The sequence below is a fragment of the Trachinotus anak genome, unplaced genomic scaffold, assembly GCF_046630095.1.
Source record: "Trachinotus anak isolate AG129_WGS33_773 ecotype Australia unplaced genomic scaffold, CSIRO_AGI_Tana_v1 ptg000016l, whole genome shotgun sequence".
NCBI classification, from domain to species: domain Eukaryota; kingdom Metazoa; phylum Chordata; class Actinopteri; order Carangiformes; family Carangidae; genus Trachinotus; species Trachinotus anak.
In genome coordinates, this window is record NW_027273867.1 from 25829415 (window position 1) to 25850000 (window position 20586).

General features: G+C 42.6%; 2 protein-coding genes across 3 annotated transcripts in view; both read left to right on the forward strand.

The window, feature by feature from the left end:
• The first annotated feature begins 2215 nt into the window (after positions 1–2215).
• LOC139634519 (toll-like receptor 13) lies at positions 2216–11632 on the forward strand. Its single transcript, XM_071500992.1, has 5 exons — positions 2216–2594; positions 3543–3603; positions 4587–7166; positions 9510–9627; positions 10169–11632. The coding sequence occupies exons 3-5, from the start codon at positions 4649–4651 to the stop codon at positions 10407–10409; spliced, it is 2877 nt and encodes a 958-aa protein (XP_071357093.1). The 5' UTR covers positions 2216–2594; positions 3543–3603; positions 4587–4648; the 3' UTR covers positions 10410–11632.
• Positions 11633–16912: 5280 nt separating this feature from the next.
• The window catches only part of LOC139634529 (cortexin-2-like), a 26186-nt gene continuing 22512 nt past the window's right edge, over positions 16913–20586 (forward strand). For both annotated transcript variants that reach the window (XR_011693978.1, XM_071501010.1), the window contains exon 1: positions 16913–18014. The gene's annotated coding sequence lies outside the window, so the exon portion shown is untranslated. The remainder of the gene's footprint in view (positions 18015–20586) is intronic.

The following is a 20586-nucleotide window of genomic DNA, read 5'->3' on the forward strand; positions in this document are numbered from 1 at the left end:
TGGTCTCTGGTTTGGTCTCAGGTCTCTGGTCTCAGGTCTCTGGTCTCAGGTCTGGTCTCAGGTCTCAGGTCTCTGGTCTCTGGTCTGGTCTGGTCTGGTCTCTGGTTTTGTCTCAGGTCTCTGATCTGGTCTGTGGTCTCTGGTCTCTGGTCTCTGGTCTCTGGTCTGGTCTGGTCTCAGGTCTGGTCTCAGGTCTGGTCTCAGGTCTCTGGTCTCTGGTCTCTGGTCTCTGGTCTGGTCTGGTCTCAGGTCTGGTCTCTGGTCTCAGGTCTCTGGTCTTTCTCTGGTCTGGTCTCAGGTCTCAGGTCTCAGGTCTGGTCTGGTCAGGTCTCTGGTTTGGTCTCAGGTCTCTGATCTGGTCTCTGGTCTCTGGTCTCTGGTCTCAGGTCTGGTCTGGTCTCAGGTCTGGTCTCAGGTCTCTGGTCTCTGGTCTCTGGTCCGTTCTGGTCTGGTCTGGTCTCAGGTCTGGTCTCTGGTCTCAGGTCTCCGGTCTCTGGTCTCTGGTCTCTGGTCTGGTCTCAGGTCTGGTCTCTGGTCTCAGGTCTCTGGTCTGTCTCTGGTCTGGTCTCAGGTCTCAGGTCTGGTCTCTGGTCTCAGGTCTCTGGTCTGGTCTCAGGTCTCTGGTCTCTGGTGTGTCAGGTGTCATCAGAGCTCACACAGACAGGAAGGAAACACCTTAACTTGTGTGTCTGAGTGAAGTGACCTGCAGTGCCTGAGCAGCAGCCATGATGAGAGCTGAAGGAACTTTAATGCTTCCTATCTTATCTCCTTTAGCAGAGGAAACACTGGACCTTCAATCTTCTTCTTCTCTATTTAAATATATAAACAAGATCAAACTATAATATATTTATTCTGATCCCTCACTCAGTTTTATTGAATTATTCATTCTCAGCTTTTTGTTTCAACAAAAAAACATGAAAGTCCTGTTTGTCTCGTGTTTGTCGTCAGGAGTATTTATCCTCCATGTGTTATAAATAAAGTTGATTTAAATAAAAATCCTAAATCAGATTCTCTCTGCACTGTGGTGTCTTTAATGTCTTCCATGGAGTTGAGAGAGGAGATTATTTTGATGTTCCCTCTCTTTTTGCTCTGTGTTTGGTCTCCACCAGCTCCTCAGAGAAACATCTGGATCTTGTTGACAACATCCATGGTGCCAGTTTCATAGCAGGAGCCGGTCATGTCCTCGATATAGAAGAATGACTCTGTGCAGATGTACAGATTCACAGCTGTTTCTCTGAAAACAGCTGCTGCGGTGAGAGTGACCCAGAGCAGTGAAGTGTCCAAACAGATGAATGGTGAGCTGAGAGTCACTGTGGAGCTCTGAGGAGCCGAGCTGAGACTCCTGAACATTCAGACATGGTTTCACACCTGAGAGCAACTTTAATGAGTCAGCACAAACACACAATGTTTTCATCATGTTCAAAAACAAACTTTTTTCCAGTTAGCGACAGAGATGCCAATAAAGTTTCCATTCGGTTCCACTCGCATTTCGCTAAAAGCAAAACATGTGGAAGTAAGTGATGTTGTAGCACAGTACCGGATGAACATGGTGCCCCCTGCTGTCCCGCACTATCTATGGCCTTTTAGAATATGAACACACACACACATACACACACACTTTGTACTTCCAGCCAGCTCTGAAGTGTGTGTTTAATCGGCAGATGGACTCCCAGGAGGACTGTGGGAAGCCAGTTATCTTATCGAGTGTGTGACCTCCTGCTAAGTGGGCGGCCTGCTCCTCATTAGCATTTAACCTCATGAATATGTGCATAATTAATGAGGGTCCTCCTCAGACTTCCTGTCAGTCTCTCTGTGTCGGCTTAGGTCTGAAAATGAAAGAAGAGAAACGTGGTGAAAAGAGGTGACAACCGAGACGCTATAACTCTGTCATGTCGCTATAGCAACAACTGGTATTATGTCACGATGTTAACTATACAATAGTCATTATGATGTAATCATGATAACAACAACAACCTTAGGTCTGTGTTTTCTCCTGGATTGAAGCTAGTAAGCAGGCGTTAGCATGGCATGATGATGTCACCATGGTAACAATGTAATTACCATTTTTATACCATTGTGATAACAAAATAGTTGATTTTACATCAATATGGTGACAAAAAAATCAGTGTTATGTCGTTGTGGTAACGTAACTATAGTTATGATAAGAAAACATGACATCATCTGAACTCATTTAAAAACAAACAACAACAAATCACCTCAAAGTAAATGATTCAGAAAACTTTATCAACTCTAACAAACATCGTTCTTTGTTTTTCAGCAGACTTTAGCTCCTGTCACCACCTCCTCTCTTTGAACTGCATTACCCAGAAGCCCCCAGTGGGTCACCATAACAGGAAGCCTCATTTAGTCCAGAATCCAGCAAAAGAGAAGACTTCAGTGACATAAAAGAGGAAAAACAGAGGGGAGGAGATGACGGAAGGAAGCTATGGGAGGACTGAGGGCTAATTATCAAGTCTCACTTTAACAGCAGAGACACAAGAAGAAGAAAAGGGGGCGGAGGTTGTAATTATCACCTGCCAGTGGTGGCCGTGCTCAGATGGAGATAAAGAAGAAGAAATGACAATGTCACCTGTGTGAGTGTGTATTGAGTGTGTGTGTGTGTGTGTGTAATGAGTGTGTGTGTGTGTGTGTGTGTGAGTGTGTAATGAGTGTGTGTGTGTGTGTGAGTGTGTGTGTGTGTGTAATGAGTGTGTGTGTGTGTGTGTGTGTGTAATGAGTGTGTGTGTGTGTGTGTGAGTGTGTAATGAGTGTGTGTGTGTGTGTGTGTGTGTGTGAGTGTGTAATGAGTGTGTGTGCGTGTGTGTGTGTGTGTGTGTGTGAGTGTGTGTGTGAGTGTGCGTGTGTGTGTGTGTGTGAGTGTGTAATGTGTGTGTGTGTGTGTAATGTGTGTGTGTGTGTGAGTGTGTGTGTGTGTGTGTGTGTGTGTGTGTGAGTGTGTAATGAGTGTGTGTGTGTGTGTGTGTGTGTGTGTGTGTGTGTGTGTGTGAGTGTGTATTGAATTTTCCCTGAAATGTTCCTGAATTCAAGCTGAAGCAACTTTCTTGAAATCTAATGCACCCATGTTTGAACTGTGCCGAAGCTTTGCTGAATATTTGCTGAAAACCTGATGAAAATCTGCTGTAACATTTCGCACAATTTACTAAAAGCTCACAGGAAACATTCCTGTAAAACATCTGTGGACAGTCTCCATCACCTGCTGCAGCTTTGTTGAGTATTTCAGCTGAAATGTTTTTATGAATATGTACTGCTGAGCCTCTTTCTAGAAAATATTAACAGAGTTTTGTTACTTTCAGCTTAGTTTAACCCTGATTTATTTCCCTCCTGTCAGTTTTTAAATCAGACTGAAAACAGCTTATTCAAGCTGAGAGTCAGTGACCAGAGATCTGTGTGCTCGAACATCTCTGACAGTTACTTCTGCTTTCTACTGACAGAAGCTATTTTTGAGGAATAATTCAGATACAGAAGGAAGTGAAGTGAGTGTGATCAGATGATGATAAAGTTCCAGCTCTTCTCCTTCACAGCTGTCGTGTAAATAACAGAGAAGTGAGAGGAGGTGTAAGTGTTCGTTGCTGAGGATGAACTGTGAGTATCACAACATTTATTTACCTGTTTTTGTCTTAAAATATAACTTTTTTCATTCACAACAAACCAAAGACAAAAAACAGTTATTAACAATTTCATAATTCTCTTCATTCTTAAGACTATTTTTCTCAAAGGAAAACAAAATCATGCTGATATGGTTTTCTTCTTTTTTCCAGTTTTCTACAATATGTGAAAATATTAGTGCAAAAGAAGCTGAGTCATTCAACATACAGTATATACAGTGTGTAGATATATAAATGGACAGATGGATAGAAATCAGTCCGGATCTGAGTCATTAAAAATATTGATGAACCTGTGGTCGTAACTGTGTTATACCATGTATTTCTATATTATTATTTCTATTTTCTATTATTTCCTTTTTTTACCTTGTTGTAAATTAAAGCTTCTAACATGTTTTTAAAGTTCATTTTATGTCTGTTCATGTGAAGCAGTTTTTGTAGGTTCTTTGTGCTTTGTGCACTTTTTGTATAAAAGGTGCAATACAAATAAAGTCCATTATTATTATTATTATTGTTATTATTATTATTATTATTATTATTATTATTATTATTATTATTATTATTATCATTATTATGTGAATTTCCCCACTGTGGGACTAATAAAGGCTATCTTATTTTATTATTATTATTATTATTAATGCAATAACCAGCTGTATAATAATATCATAATTTGTATAATTATATCATATAATTTTTTACAATATAAAATTAATCAATAATTACAACCCATTAGTTATAGTGTGAGAGTTAAAGGTGCTGCTAGGTGGATTTTTTTTTATATACCTTTGGTCACAGCCAGGTTAGCTGTTTTCTTTATGCTAAGCTAAGATAAACTCCTGGCTGTAGCTTCATATTTATTGTACACACATCAGAGTGGTATTATACATCGATCAATGTATAATTCCTTTTCCTTTAAAGGGATAGAGAAATGTCCAATGTTTGACACCTGTGTGTCCTCTGCAGGTGTGCACCTTTGACCAAGATTAACAGCAACAAATATTAAACATACCTATGATGTCCTGAAGATGCTAACAATGGGAGGTTTGTCTTCAAACTGGACACAGAGACGTCTTGTCTTATTTCTGTCTCTCCTGCTTCAACTTCACCCTTCACTGGCTTATTCACTGAAACACTGCAGCATTGAGTATTCTCAGGATCCTTTGGCTGATGTAGCTTTGGACTGTGCACAGCGTGAACTTCTGACTGTCCCTGATGACATCCCCAGAGATGTGAGCTCAGTAAAACTCAGCAACAATCTGCTCACACAGATCAACAGGGAAGATTTTGGCAGCTTGTCAAAGCTGAGATTTTTGTACCTGGGGTTTAATCAGATCGCTCACATGGACGATGGATCTTTCATCCATTTGACGGCCTTGACGACGCTTGACATTCACTTCAACAAACTCACCAAGCTGACAGGCAACCTCTTCCAGGGACTGTCCAACCTTACCAAGCTTGATCTCAGTTTCAACAGCATTCACTTCATCCATACCTCAGCCTTTCAGTTCCTCCCCAGCTTGCAAACTCTGAGACTCGAAGACAACAAGCTCCAACAAATGGCTGACATTCAGGCCATCCTACAGCTACCAAACCTACTGTGGCTGAGCATTAGCAATAATCTCTTTCACTCCTTCCAGACCAAAGATCTGCAGCTGAACGTGTCCTCGAGTCTTAAGGCGTTAGATATTTCTGAAAATGTGAAGTTAGAAAACTTCAGCATCACAACACCAATCTTTCCCCACCTTGAGAGTATAGACTTTTCTTCAAGTGGACAAGATACTGGCCTCAAATGGGACATACCTGACAAGAGTTTACTGAGGAACATAACTAAGCTATATTTTAAAATGCCTGTGATTCCTTTCAAAAAGTTTCAAAATGTCCTGAGGAGTCTCGACTCCCTGACACACCTGAGACTGAATTACATGATGAAATGGATCAACAAAGGTCTGTTAGCGACGGTCTGCAAAATACCGACACTTAGGAAGCTGGAACTGTACTACAACAACGTCGCCAATTTAAGTGCAAAACTTGTGACTTGCACTCAGCTCAGTGACCTTGACTTGTCCATTATTCACATGACTGAACTGTCTAAAGGCTCAATACGATCCATGCAGAACCTGAGGTCCCTGAATGTGGAGGTCAACTTACTCACCAAAGTGCCAGAAGACATCAGGAGTCTTTCCTCCCTCGAGATCCTGAATCTGAGCGACAATCTCATCTCCATATTGGGCTGTGAGGATTTCATAAACATGACACACCTGATACATCTTGATCTGAGCGTTAACCGCATTTCCAGACTGGACGGGTGTGCATTTCAAAATCTTACAGAACTGAAAGTTTTAGATTTGAGTGGAAACCTGCTTTGGACATTTGCAGACACCTTCAAAGCAGGCCCGCAGAAGCTCGAGTTCCTGGATTTGAGCAAAAACTTTCTATCTCTTTTTGAAAAGGGGGATTTTCAAGGTTTAGGGTCCGTGAAATATCTGGATGTGGTGTCCAGGAAAATCGGAAGGGTAAAACATAAAGCCTTTGACGGAATGACAAACTTGAGAAATCTTAGGGTATCTCTTCCACTGGAGTTTGAAAATAACTTCAGAGAACTGCAGCAGTTGGAAAATCTCACAGTCTACTTCAACACCGACTTAAGTTTCAAAAGCCCTCTTCAAAACTATCATAAATCATTCTACCATTTAAAGTCTTTGAAGGTTTTCACAATGATATGCAAGGGCTATCACTACGGCTTCCCCTTCGACGTACCGAAGGACATGCTCCAGGCTATGAAACATTTAGAGGACTTCAGTGCTGAGAATGTCTATATTGCTGCACCAGATCCCAATACATTTCAATACAACCCCCATCTTAAGAATCTAACACTCAGGGACACTGATTTATCCGGTTTGGACCCTGAATTGTTTCTGCCAATCCCAAACCTGCAGGTCCTTGAATTCTCTAACAGTAAACTCAAGTCTTTGGATTTTCTGGCCCAGTCTGATCTGTCTGCACTCAGGCACTTGACGCTGAGCAACAATGAGTTGACAGTGATCAATGAGACGGTCTTCCAGTCCCTCCCTGCACTGACATATCTGGACCTTGAGAATAACCCGTTCACTTGTGACTGCTCTAACGCCAGGTTCATCCAATGGGTGAAGAGCAACGATCAAACACAGGTTGTTAATGCATACCAGTACACATGTTCCTTTCCTGTCGCTGAGCAAGGAGCCAAGTTACTGGACTTTGACATCCAGTCCTGTTGGATGGACTATAGCTTCCTCTGCTTCATTTCAAGCACTTGTCTGGTTCTTCTGACTCTGCTCTCATCCTTCATCTACCACTTTCTGCGGTGGCAGCTAGCCTACACCTTCCGCCTCTTCCTAGCCTTCCTGTATGACAGAAGGAAGAGGAGTAAGAGAGCTCCTCATTGCTACGACGCCTTTATCTCCTACAACGTTCACAACGAGGACTGGGTTTACAGAGAGATGCTCCCAGTGCTGGAGGGAGAGCAAGGCTGGAGACTCTGTCTGCACCACAGAGACTTCCAACCAGGTAAACTCTGTCTGTCTCTCTGTCTCTCCTTCTTGATGTCTGGAATTAATTTATCAACCGATACTCCAGTACCATGTTGATGCCTTCATTAGCGTAGGTACCATAGATGTCGTAGGTACTTCAGATGTGATTCTTCCAGGACTGACGAGAGCAGTATAATAATCCTACAAGTGTTATAGATTGACATCAAACTCAAAGAGAAGAAGAAGAACACAGGCACAAGGAATGACAGCAGCAGGTGCAGGTACAGCAACAAGTCCACTAAGACTTGTGGAAAGAATCAAAATCAGAATCAAAATTGCCTTTATGTCATTGCAAGTGCATACAAAGAAATTTAAATTGCCACTCTATGGTGCAAACATAAAAACACAGGACATTGACTAAAACACAGGACAAAGAACGTGAGCAACCAGATAATAAAACTGGAATAAATAGAAGAAGAACACATCATGAAATAAAGTAGCATGGGTGGATGTGGAGGACACCTTTCTTAGTGCTTTTTCTTATATAACATGCAAATTGCTTGGGGACAAAACCTGTCCCTGAATTTGGAGGTGCGTGTCTTGGCCAATGCCTGCCAGAGGGCAACAGTACAAAGAGCTGGTGGCCGGAGTGAGTGGAGTCTTTGATGGTTTCAGTAGCTCTGCTGAGGTAGTGTGAGGTGGCAATGTCCTCCAGAGAGGGCAGAGGACAGCTATTTTCTCTGCAGTCTTTCTTATCTGCAGCAGAGCAACCTGTGTACCACACCAACATGCAGTATGTTAGGAGGGTCTCTGGTTGCCCAGTAAAAGGCCACCAGCAGCATCCTCTCCATATTGTGCCTCCTGAGCACTCTCAGGAAATGTGGTCTTTGCTGTGCTCTCTTGATGGTTGCAGTGCTGTTGGCCAACCAGGAGAGGTCCTCAGATATGAGGATCCCCAGGAACTTAAATGTCTGCACTCTTTCCACACAGGCCCCACAGAGGGGGGCAGGATCTGCATCATGTTTCCTCCTGAAGTCCAGAAAAGAAAGGAAAAAACACACCAACTTTGTGTGTGTGTGTGTGTGTGTTAGCACGCTGTGTGTATAGCAGCCAATCATGGGATTTCACTGACGTTCACACACTGAGATTTCAAAACTCAAATCTGTCATCAACAAAGAAATGACATCATTGGTCATTTGCAGAATCTGGTGGGTTTGCTCCAGGTGCTGGTCATGGTGATGACATGTACCAAAGGGGACGATGACTGCACACTGAGCTCCAAAGATTTTATCACTAATGTTTTAACCAAACTCAAAGTGTGGTTGAAACATTGCTAATAAAGACTTGGACGCATGAAATGTCTTAAAACAACTTATCTTTACATTTTCCTGAAACAGCTCTTGTGGTTGTGTAAATAATGGCAGCAATTCAACAAACATTGAGTAAAGTGTGACGTGTAGTGTGCACGTACCTGTCAGCAAGTAAAGCCTGATTAAACTTGTTATGGTTCTTTTTCTGTACTTTTGTTAATTAAGTACAATCAGTTGATAATACTTGTGTTCTTCTACTTAAAAAGGATTTCAGATGCAGGACTTTTACCTTAAATTAAGTATATTTACAGAGTGTGAAGGACTTGTTCCTATTTCCAAAGTTGAAATCAACCTTCTTTCTTGATGTTTCTTGTTTCTTACACTGGACAAGTTTTTACTAAGCAGCCCTTTGAAGAAAACATTGACATTTGACATCATTCTCATTATTAGAGGTGATAATTGTTTGAAACTGTGTTTGGTCTTGTGACATTCAGATTTAGTCTCAGTCTGTTGATGTGTGCCCTCTCTTCCTCTAACTCTTATCTGCTTCTGCAGCACTCACCCTATAGATAAGTGTTGCTTCACAGTGAGGAGTTTCACATCATTTTTTCAGATTTTTATTTTCAACAGGTGGCAGGAAGAAAAAAACATGAAAAACTGTTTAGTGCCCTGAAAACAGCTCAAATCAGAAAACTAGTGAGTGAGAAATGTTGGTTATCTCTGTAGCTAAGGGCTAGCAGAGTTAGCTGCTGTTAGCTGTTAGCAGTTAGCCCCAGTGATGTGGTCAGAGCTTAGAGTTTGGCAGTTGGCAACAGCTGAACAGGATGGGACGGCTTCCAGAGTGTCTGCTCATGATCCCTGTTGGTCCTGCTGTTAGTTAACCAGAGCTGACAGACGCCTATCAAAGGTGGCGTGTGATTTAAAAAGATGTGTCACATTAAACTTCACCTGTAAACAGTGTTTTCACAGCTCTGTATTTTTCCATATGAAACAGTTGTGATGTTGTGTTTACTGTTCATCATGAGCCTGTGAAGCCTGCAGCTGATGTCCACGCTCTGTGGTCTCCACAGGTAAGCCCATCATAGAGAACATCACAGACGCCATCTACAGCAGCAGGAAGACCATCTGTGTGATCAGCCGTCGCTACCTGCAGAGCGAGTGGTGCTCCAGAGAGATCCAGATGGCCAGGTGGGGGCGCCGCCTCTTAGAGACAATAATAGAGCTTAATGAATACCTTCAGGAGCCAATACAAAGTCTTAATCAGACTGTCCTCCAGTAACAAACGAGCCCACAGGTCGTCTGTCAGCAGGTTATTACGACCCATGGTTAGGTTTTGTTGCTAGGCGACATCTAGTGGTCGTAGTAATGATGACAGGAGCAAAGGAGGAAGTCAGGTGACGTAGTCTAAAGTGTCAGGAGGAGGCTGAGGTGGATGGTCAACAAAACACTTTCATATGATTCCTATGTTAAACCAGTTGTTTGTCTTTGTTTCTCCACAACCGTTTCATTAGTTATTATTGTAACCATGACAACGAAGGTCGGGTACACCTGCTGCCATTGGGGCGCTATTTCAGGAGACACTGCTGTGGTCATATCAGAGGGTTGAGAAACATCTCACAAAGACAAAGAAACAAGAAAATATAAGAAACAGGAACTGAAAATTTAAATAAAAACATTTTGTGACCATCAGTCAGATGTTTAACAAACTTTATGTTTTATTTTGTCGCAGCTTCCGTCTGTTTGACGAGCAGAAGGACGTGCTGGTCCTGCTGTTTCTGGAGGAGATCCCGGCCCGGCAGCTGTCTCCCTACTACCGCATGAGGAAGCTGGTGAAGAGACGCACCTACCTGAGCTGGCCCCAGGCCGGCCAGCACACAGAGGTCTTCTGGCAGAACGTACAGAGAGCTCTGGAGACAGGAGACAGTCCCACGGAGACAACAGACCTGCTGACTGGACCGGCAGGACGCTGAGAGCTGTGCTGGACCTGCGAGGCCTCCTACAGGAGAACTTTTAGAGTGTCCAATGATAGAAAATTAAAATAACAATAGTCTACTCTGCAGCAGATTCAGATTCATCACTAATCAGACTATTCAGCTGATTTCTAATGTTTTTATATTGATTTCATAACCAATATGTCTTCTGTCAAACTCCTCCTCAGAGGCAAGACTGAGTCAGATCTGAGCCACATGTTGATCTGGTTCAGTGTGACATCACTTCCTGATGATGTCATTATCTCTGGTGTCCCTCCACAATAAAGCTCCAAAGAAACTAAGGCTGCAGAACGTCATTCAGAATCCTCCTGTTTTTAATTTTCCTTCAGTATCACAGTGAAACAGAGACATCACGATACACTGCAGACAGGAGCTGTTCACAGCTGATCACAGCTGATCAGATGATCACTGCTGATCACAGCTGTTAATGGGACAGTCTGCCTGAACTCTGTATGTGTGTGTGTGTGTGTGTGTGTGTGTGTGCGTGTGTTTGTGTTTGTTTGTGTGTGTGTGTGTGTGTGTGTGTGTGTGTTGTCTCACACTCTCTCTTTTTCTCTGTAAAGTTAAATTCATGTTGTTAATTTCCTCCACACAAACCGATTGTTTCAGAGTAAAAGGTCCACATGTCTTATTTTGGTTTCTTGATTTATTGTGAAAAGACATGAGAAAAGTTCTGTTGGTTCTTTTCCTCCAGTTGTGATCGCCCTTCAGTCAAACCTGGTTTTTCTATGTGAAGCTTCCTGCACCTGTCTGACATCTGAGCCTCTTTTCCAGAGTGTCATATATAAATAAACTTTCTGTAGCTACAGTTTGTCATCTCCAGATTCTTAACTGTCCTTGACAATGTCAAAGTGTTCCTGAATTACCCCGTCAGTGTATTTCCATCTTTCCATCTGTGTTACAGATAAGATCTGTGCAGCAGGTGTAAATGTTAGTTATAATGATAATGAGAGACAGACTGGGATGTGGAGGATACATGGCCACGGTCCTCATTAACACATGGACATTATTTATACAGTAAGTTAACCACAGTTTGTCCAGATGATCTGTTTGTTAGTGTCAGGCATTTTATTCTGAAAATCCTGTGAGCAGCATCCTGAGCAACACAGACACAAACAGGTGAGCTGCAGGCTCTCAGGTGAGGTTGGGTCATTCCTCATCACCTGCAGGTTTTATCTGTTTATGTTCTGGAAACATTTTCACCTCTAAATTTCTATTAATTATAAAAATATAAAATGTCTCATAGAAAAAATCATGATCCAGCTCAGTTTAGGATAAAACAGCAAAATCTCAGCAGACTCTTTATATGTGTGTGTGTGTGTGTGTGTGTGTGTGTGTGTGTGTGTGTGTGTGTGTGTGTGTTTGTGTGTGTGATAATTGAATATATTGAGAAGAGACTCAGAACAATCAGCCATCTGATTTTATGACTCAATCAGCCCAAACACACACACACACACACACAGAGAGAGAGAGAGAGACAGGTGAGCTCTGATGTCACATGTGATGTGAGGTTCAGGGTCTGAATGACCAATAATACAAGAAGAAGACTTTGATTGGATGAGATCAGTTTGAGCGTCAGATCAACAGAGGGACAGAGTCTCAGGTGAGAGAAACTCACACACGACAGGTTGATTCATATGAAAATATCTGTTTACTATTTGATCTTAAAAATTATGAAACATCCTCCTCAGCCACCTGTCTACATGATGTAATTCCTGATCTGACCAGCAGATGACTCCAAACTCTGCACAGTGACTGAGAGTTTATCAGCAGAGCCAATCAGCTCCAAGCAAGCACACAGGGGGGAGGAGGAGGAGGAGGAGGTGGTGAATTTAATTTAATCTGAAGAGAGAGAAGAAGAATGACATGTGGAAGAGAGGAAGAACAACAGGGAGGAGAAGAAGAAGGACAGGTGGAGGAGAGAGAAGAAGAACGACAGGTGGAGGAGAGAGTGACAGCTGCAGACCTCTGAGCTCAGTTGAATTTGCAGTGATGGACAGAAACGTGGAGGAGACGACTTAAAGTTTTTGTTTTTTAAATCTCTGTGATTTTATTTTTCTGTCACTGCAGAAGTTTTTATATCAGATCATATTTCATGGTTTTCCTCTGCAGATTAACAGTCTGAATATGATGAGCTCAGATTCAAAGGTCAGCCTCCCACCATCACCTCTGGTCACAGTTATTCTAGATCTTCTGTCCTGCTTCAGCATAAAAAACCTGAAAAACAACAACAGCTCTGGATCAGTGTTAGTGGCTGTAGAGGTTTGGGGGCAGTGGAGGGAAACCAGAGCTTTTACTTCGGTCACAGTTTGCTCATCATGTGGAGGGAAACTTGTTCGGAGTCTGGATCCTGCTCCAGGTCCCAGACTGAGGCACATTTGCAGACTGAAGTATCTGAATTCTATGGTGGCCCTGAGAGCTCACCTGCAACCTGCACACATGCAAACAGAGAAAACACAAACCAGATCTCGAAACATCTTCATGAGCTGCAGACACTCACAACAAATACACACGTGCTTCCTGCTGAGGCGACATGTTTGTATTGACATCTGATGGAAAATCCTGTTTCCATCATTTGAGGTTGATTTTTGTTTCAGTGAACTTCCTGTTTCTGAGGATCTGATCCTGACGTCTTCTCGTGTCTGCCGACGCCCTGGAGAAGGTTCTGGAGCTCCGGTGCAGATATGAAGAGGTTTGTTGTGATTTGTGAGTCATTGGTTCATATTTTTGAACTGCTGCAGCCCAGTTTTCATAGAAACTCAGTCAATAATTGTTGATTGAACTGATTCATTGACTTAAAATTAATCTGTTGTCATTCATTGATCCAGAGAGAACCTCCTTCAGCTCATTTTATGTTTCGCTCTGATATTTAAGTCAATAAATCCACTGGTGCAATTGATGGTTTTAATATTTTCTATAGAAGGCAGTTAGTTTGGTTAAACTGACATTTTCCTCTGATCATCAATCATCTGGATTGATCAGTGAGTTCACCCGCAAACTCACCTCACACACACAGAATGATCAGTTTCTGTAAAAGATTGAACCAGGAATCATTTTTATTTTGGATCAATTTTGGTTCTGGATCTGTGGTCAGATCAGGGGCGGAGCCAGACATTTAAACATTCAGATCTTAGTCCAGACCTCAGGGAGGTTTCAAGATTTCTATGTCATCTGGATAAAACATGACAGTTGCCCAGGAAAGAAAAATCATCCAGAGCCTGAATCATCATTTCATATTTACTATCAGGGTCTAGATTACAACCAGGATCCAGATTATAGTCAGGATCTAGATTATAGTCAGGATCCAGATTATAGTCAGGATCTAGATTATAGTCAGGATCCAGATTATAGTCAGGATCTAGATTACGATTAGGGTCTAGATTACAGTCAGGATCCAGATTACCTTCAGGATCTAATTTACTATCAGGATCCAGATTATTATCAGGATCTGCACCACACTGTACAAACTCAGATCAACAGCATACATTTGGCAGATTTTTTACATCAAGCTCCAAACATTATTTCCTGAGAAACTGAGGAACATGTAGAAAAGTGTCTGAGAATGTTAAGGACAGTGTGAAAATATTCCTGGTCCATGGTCCGGGGGTCGTCCCTGGACTTCCTGTGTAATCCTGTTGACAAACAAACACAAGTGAACAACTTCCTCTGTGGAGGTAAATATGACCTGAGTCAGTTTCTGTTGCAGTAACAGAGGAAGACCAACAGCGCCTCCCAGTGGTGCCAGTCACATATGAACCAGAGAGACACACACACACACACACACACCTGTGAGGATGTTGGTGACACTGACAGACAGCGTGAGCGTCGACCCTCTGCAGGAGCTGATGATGATGTCAGTGTGTTTAGAAAACGCTTTGATGTCTGGAAATATGATCAATAGTTTTCATGCTTGATGATGAAGATGCTCGTTTACATTTACTGTTTTAATACAGAAGAAGATGAGCTACAGATAATAAGAAACACATTCTGCAGAAACAAACAAATACTTAGTGTGTAAAATCAATATGTACAACAAAGTTTCCCCCGTGGGAAAAAAGTGTGTCCACCTGTAAAAGGGTTAGGGTTAGTCCAGTGGGTTTTCATCGTGTGGCGACCTCCAGTGGTCGTAGTGGGTAAAGCCCAGATAGTCCAGATTCATCTGGTCTGTACTCGGGCCACATGCTCGTGTTTCTTCTGGCCCAGCTTACACCCTGGTACCACAGCCCAGGTCTGGCCCACATACAGTCTGATGGTCCGATGCTACTTCCACATCTGGACCAGACACAGAAATCTTCCAGCTGTCAGCCAACACCGGAGGATAACAGCTGCCCAGATGTGAAGGTATATGGGCCAGACTTGGGCCGTGGAACTGAAGTTTACACTGGACCAGGTTCAGTTTGTGATGTGGGTGAAAGGTCAACAGCACAGAGGACGGTCACACCGAGTGAAACCAGGAGATCTGCAGCTTAAAGACTCTGAGCTTTGAGTCTGTGGCTTTCTGTCACTCAGCTGGACTTCATCCTCCAGACTCACGCTGCTGAGCGGAGCCTTATACACTGACTACACAAAAAACAACACAAACACTTTTCTCCTCCATCAGATTTTATGTGTCATGATACAAATGAAGTCAGTGTTTGAGCTTCCTGTGATGATTCAGAGATAAACAACAGTCTGTAAAATATCTGTCAGATTAACAACCTCAGTGAGAAGCTTCCAACAAGACGACAGAAGAAAGACTGAATTATAAATGATAGAATCATGAGCAGGTAACAGTTCTTAATCCAGTTTAATCTGGTTAATCCAATTTGATCTAATTTGATTTAGGTTTTAGAGATTCAAAAATCTCTGAGCTCATTTTTGAACTGAACTGAAAGTAACTAAAACTGTTTTCATCCTGGATTCATCTGGCAATCATCAATTTATTGAAACTTCAGAATAAAAGAGAGAAAAAGTGACACCTTCATGTTGTTTTGTCCAACAAGATTATTCAAAATAAAATTATAAAATTATTAAAAGAAAGGAGGCAAAGTCTCCAGTCTGAGAGGATGAGACCATGAGTTTGTGTTTGTTTGTTTGTTTGTTTGTTGTCTTGTTGTTTTTACATCAGGGTGATTTCCATTCATTTTCTATTAGTTGAGGAATCAATTAATTGACAAATTGTTTCAGCTGATTTGATCTTCATACCTGGTCTACCTCCACCTGCAGACCAGATGTTTTTAGATTTTGTTTTAAAAAATTAAAAAAAGAAAAAAGGAAGAAGAGAAGAGAAGAGAAGAGAAGAGAAGAGAAGAGAAGAGAAGAGAAGAGAAGAGAAGAGAAGAGAAGAGAAGAGAAGAGAAGAAAAGAATCCATGTTCACTATCCACAGTGATGCTCTACTCTGTGTAATTACCACACTCGGTCACGTGGTGGCAGCGTGTGTCAGGCAGAAGAGGGGACAGGAAGTGGACCGTGAAGACGTGGGCTCCAGGTGAACAGGTGAGCATCAGACACTGTGTTACTGTGACAACACTGTAGACAGCAGCGCGTCACTGAAGGTGGTTATTTCACAGCTTGTTCAGAGCGGGAAAATAAGTTTGTGGAGGTTGTGTAGCAGCTAATCTCCTCACTTAAACTGGTTAAACTGGTGTTAACCAGTTCATGAAGCTGGTCATCACCTGTCTGTTACTGTTCAGAGCAGGAGGAGGAGGAGGTGTTCAGGTGATGCGCGGGAAAAATCAGTAATGGCAACAATCAGGCCGGAATCACACAACTGGAACACAATGAGAAGCAGCTGAAACAAGATCTGAGTGTACAATCAGAAGTGCTCTGCGTTATGTGCAGACCTGTAGTTCACACACCAGAGCAGGTGATAATTACTGCAGACACACACACACGCACACACACACACACACACAGACTCAGAGCTGTGATTTTCTCTTGTTGCAGCTGCTGTGACGCCTCCATCACTCAGGACTGCAGGCATTAACATTAACATCCTGTAATAACACAGCTGCACACACACACACACACACACACACACACACACACACACACACACACACACACACACACTCAGACTGGGTGTGTGTTGCGGATAATTTCAGGTCTGCAGTGATACAGTCACATGTCTCCTCTTTAAAAAAAACACAGATTCAGGCTGTTGAAACTGGGGTTTAGATACAACATTGTACTGCACTGTGTTGTTGTTGTTGTTGTTGTCAGATTGTTCAGACTGCGGTCACACAGTTTGTCCAGCAGAGGACTCTGACACGATGGTTTTACCAAAGAGCTGTGTCACTGTTGTGTTTCTTTAGACAACAAACCAACACAGGAATCAGCTGTGGCTCAAAGCCTCAGAGCTCCACTGTTCCCACAAACCATTAAAACACATCAGTGAGTCTCCCTGTGACATGTTCCTTCATCACCATCAACACACACACACACACACACACACACTGCCGCCACAACCATTCACTACAGCACCAAATGTGGATTAATCCGCTGCTGAAAATAGTCCCAAAGTCACAGTTTGTTTGCAGAGAGAAAAAACTGAGGCTGTTCGGCATGTGTCTCTGTGTGTGTGTGTGTGTGTGTGTGTGTGTGTGTGTGTGTTGAGAGACAGACTCGTGTAAAATATCTCGACCTGTTATTTAGGAGGAGGGTGAAACGTTCTCTGGTCTCAGCTCCTGTGATGTGATGATTTACTGATTTACTCATCACAGGAACTGAGACATGATTTTTTTATAAAGATAAATGTAACTGTTGAAAATTATGATTAGTTCCAGCTGTTTTCAACTGTTTGATTTCTTTTACTTGATGTGAATATCACAATGTGAATATCTGTTGTGTTTGTGAGGATTTTGTGTTGTTGTGATTTGTTAGTTAAAGTTTTTAGAGTCATGAAGTTGTTGGATTTAATGAGTTAAAGTTGGATCATGGGACAGGAAGTATCCATAATGTGAGATAGTCCGGACCTCTGATACATCAACATGTCATTATAGATTCATTATATTCATTCCTGTGTGTTGACTCACCTGTGGATCACACATCATCACTACCAGAGTAACACAACCTGCTTCTGTCACACAAATATATGTAAAATACTCTCTACTCACTTCCCTGTAAACAGACCCTGCTCTTCTCCGTCCATCCATAGGTCTCCCCATGTCTCCATCATCACCTCGGTCTCCCAATAAGCTCGGGTCCATCGCTATAGCAACTGGTTGCCACGGGCGACGAGACACAGCCAGCACCAGGCAGCATCCTCCTCACAGTTATTGTGGAAAGGCAGAGCGAGGCAGATAGAGAAGGCGCGGCACGAGCAGAGCAGCAGAGGAAGACACGTTTATCTCACCAGAATAAAATAAAAACAGAAACCAGACAGCTGGTCTCTGGACTCTGGACTCTGAACTCTGGATTCTCCTGCTGACCAGTGTTTCTGCTTCCACCTCTCAAGAGGGAACCAGAGGATCAGAGGATGGTGACAACTTGTTCTTCCAGGAAAGTGTTGCTTCAGTGCTCAGCTGTGTTGGAGCGCAGGCAGTGACCCCACCACTCAGACCGAGACCATCGCCCCCGCCCCCACTGCCACCGCCGCCGCAGGGTGAGTCCAAACTTACCTTTTGATTTCATTCTCTGATTTTCCCTGAATCTTGTCTGTCAAGTGTCCTGTGGGTCCAGAGGGCTGAACCTGAGGGTTCAGGCTGGTGCAGGGAGGTGAGCTGTGTCGTAGACCTGTGTGTGTGTGTGTGTCTGTGTGACGGGTGTGTGATGGCGTCTCCAGCCTTTAAACACTGTGGAGGTTTCATGTTGCTGACTCTCTGCTCAGGGGCCAAAAACTGAACCACAGCTTCAGGTTCCTCACAAACAGAGGAATTAAATATTTCTTTAATCGTCCTCCATCCTGCGACGTCTCTGACATCATGTTTTAGCAGAAACTGCTCCGTTGTTCCAGATGTAAAATCCAGTTGGTCCAGGTCATGTTTATTGATTGATTATTGATATTTTCAGGATGATTGGGCTGAGATCCCTCCTGGTTGGACACTGTGCTGGATGAACCAGGTGCAGGTGATGATCTGAGGAACATGATGAACCTGAAGAAGCTTGTTTTTCTCTCTGATGTTTCGGGCTTATCCTCAGTTTGCTTCCAGATTTCAGCATGAAAACAAAAAAATAAAAAGACTTTAACAGCTGTAATTAATGTTTCTATTAATGGTTCTATTAATGGCTAATAAATCATTAACTGATGCTTTACACATCAGTTGGAAGACATTAATCAGAACAGCATTGTGTTGCCAGGTTGCGTAAAGTCCTCCTCCTGCAGACACTTTTTTCTCTCCAGTGGACTGAAGCAGTGAAAAACTGCTGTAGAACATCTGGACCAAACTCCATTTATGAACTGGTTATTAACATTTACAGCTGTGGAACCACTGGATCTTTAGTGACAGTGAACTGATGGTTTTGGCTCCAGACTGTTGCTCAGCTGAGGACGTCAGCTGCTGTTGTTGACGTTGTGATGGTTTCTGATGGAGGGAACTGAGTTACTGACTCTGTGTCAGATTAAAGTTTCTGAGTGATCACATGTTTCTGATCAACAGCTGATGTGAGCTGCTGTCACAGTTCTGCCTGAACTGAAGGATGTGTTTTTAGATCAGGTAACAGTCGACCGTCTGAGCTCAAGTCGTTAGTGAGATGTTAACACGTTGCCTGAACCAGCTTTTATTCTGACAACAAGACTAAAACTACATAAAAACTCAACTTTGATGATGTTTTTCATTTGTCATCAACAAATAAAAAATGAGACGAAAGAATTTTGATGAAAGTTTTAATGAAAAATCTTTTTTTTTTTTTTTTTGTGTTTGTTGTTGTCGACTAAAATTATTAAAATAAAAGAACTGAAACTTAATCAAATAAACAGATTCATCCAAATCAAAGTCCAGCAGATGAATGAAGCCACGATGAAACAGGCCGTTAAACCTTGGACCACGTTCTGAGGTTCATAACTGTAATTAATTAGGTTATTAATAGTTAATAACTAATTTAAAAGTCTGCTGCTGTTTACAAACATTTAACATCAGGTTGGTTCATTAAACTGTGGGAGACACAGGAAGAGAAAAACCTGAATCAGACCAGGATTTGCTGTGACCCCCCTTTGCCTTTAAACCAGCTCCAGTTCTCCAGGTTCTTGTCAGGTTGGTTGATCCAGCGTCTTCAACCTGATGATGATGATGATGAAGAATCTGAACATCTGCACTTTAGCACATTGCTGCACATTGTTGTGCATGAGGCCTGAATCAGCTGAAATATTGAATTCACCTTTAAAGGTAAGAAAACAGGAAACAGACAGAAGAGAGGAAGAAGAAGGTCCAACTGATGAAGAGGAGACGATGCAGAGAGAGAGTGAGGGCGAGAGGCAGGATGTTTGACCTTTGACCTCAGAGTGAATCAGCACCTTCACGTCTTCTTCTACCACATCCAGATCTGAGATGTGTTTGGTGGAGATGTCAGGCCGAGGTCAGGTGATGTTTGTGATGTCACACGTCCGTCGAGATGACAACATGAAAATATGTTCTACACCATCAGAGGTGAAAGTGTTAAAACACACTGAATACAAACAGGAGGCGAGTCGCTGTGACGCTCGTCCTGAACTGTCCCAGGGCGGACCGCACGCGCTCAGTGCGAACCTGAGACTGAACAGATGAGTGAGAATGGAGGGAAGAAAGAAAAGACGACAGAGAGGAGCTGTCAGAGTATTTATATCCACACTGACCTGTTTTAACTTTCTAACATTTATATTTAGATTCCTCATAAACACGTGTGTGTGTGTGTGTGTGTGTGTGTGTGTGTGTATGCGCGCGTGTGTGTGTGTGTGTCAGAGAGAGAAAGAAACTGATGGAGAGACAGACGCTGGTCGAGAAACACAACGAAGCAACTGTCAGTACAACAAAAAGACACAAAACACTTTGCTGTAAATTGTTGTGGGTGAAGCAGCAGAGTCAGAACAAACCTAAAATAGAAGAAGAATAAAAGAGGAGGAGGAGGTGTGAAAGAGAAAGGGGAGAGATGGAGGGAGGAGGAGGAGAGGAGGAGGAGAAGAGGAGAGGAGAGGAGGAGAGAAGTGAGATGAAGTGAGATGAAGTGAGATGAAGTGAGTTGAAGTGAGATGAAGTGAGATG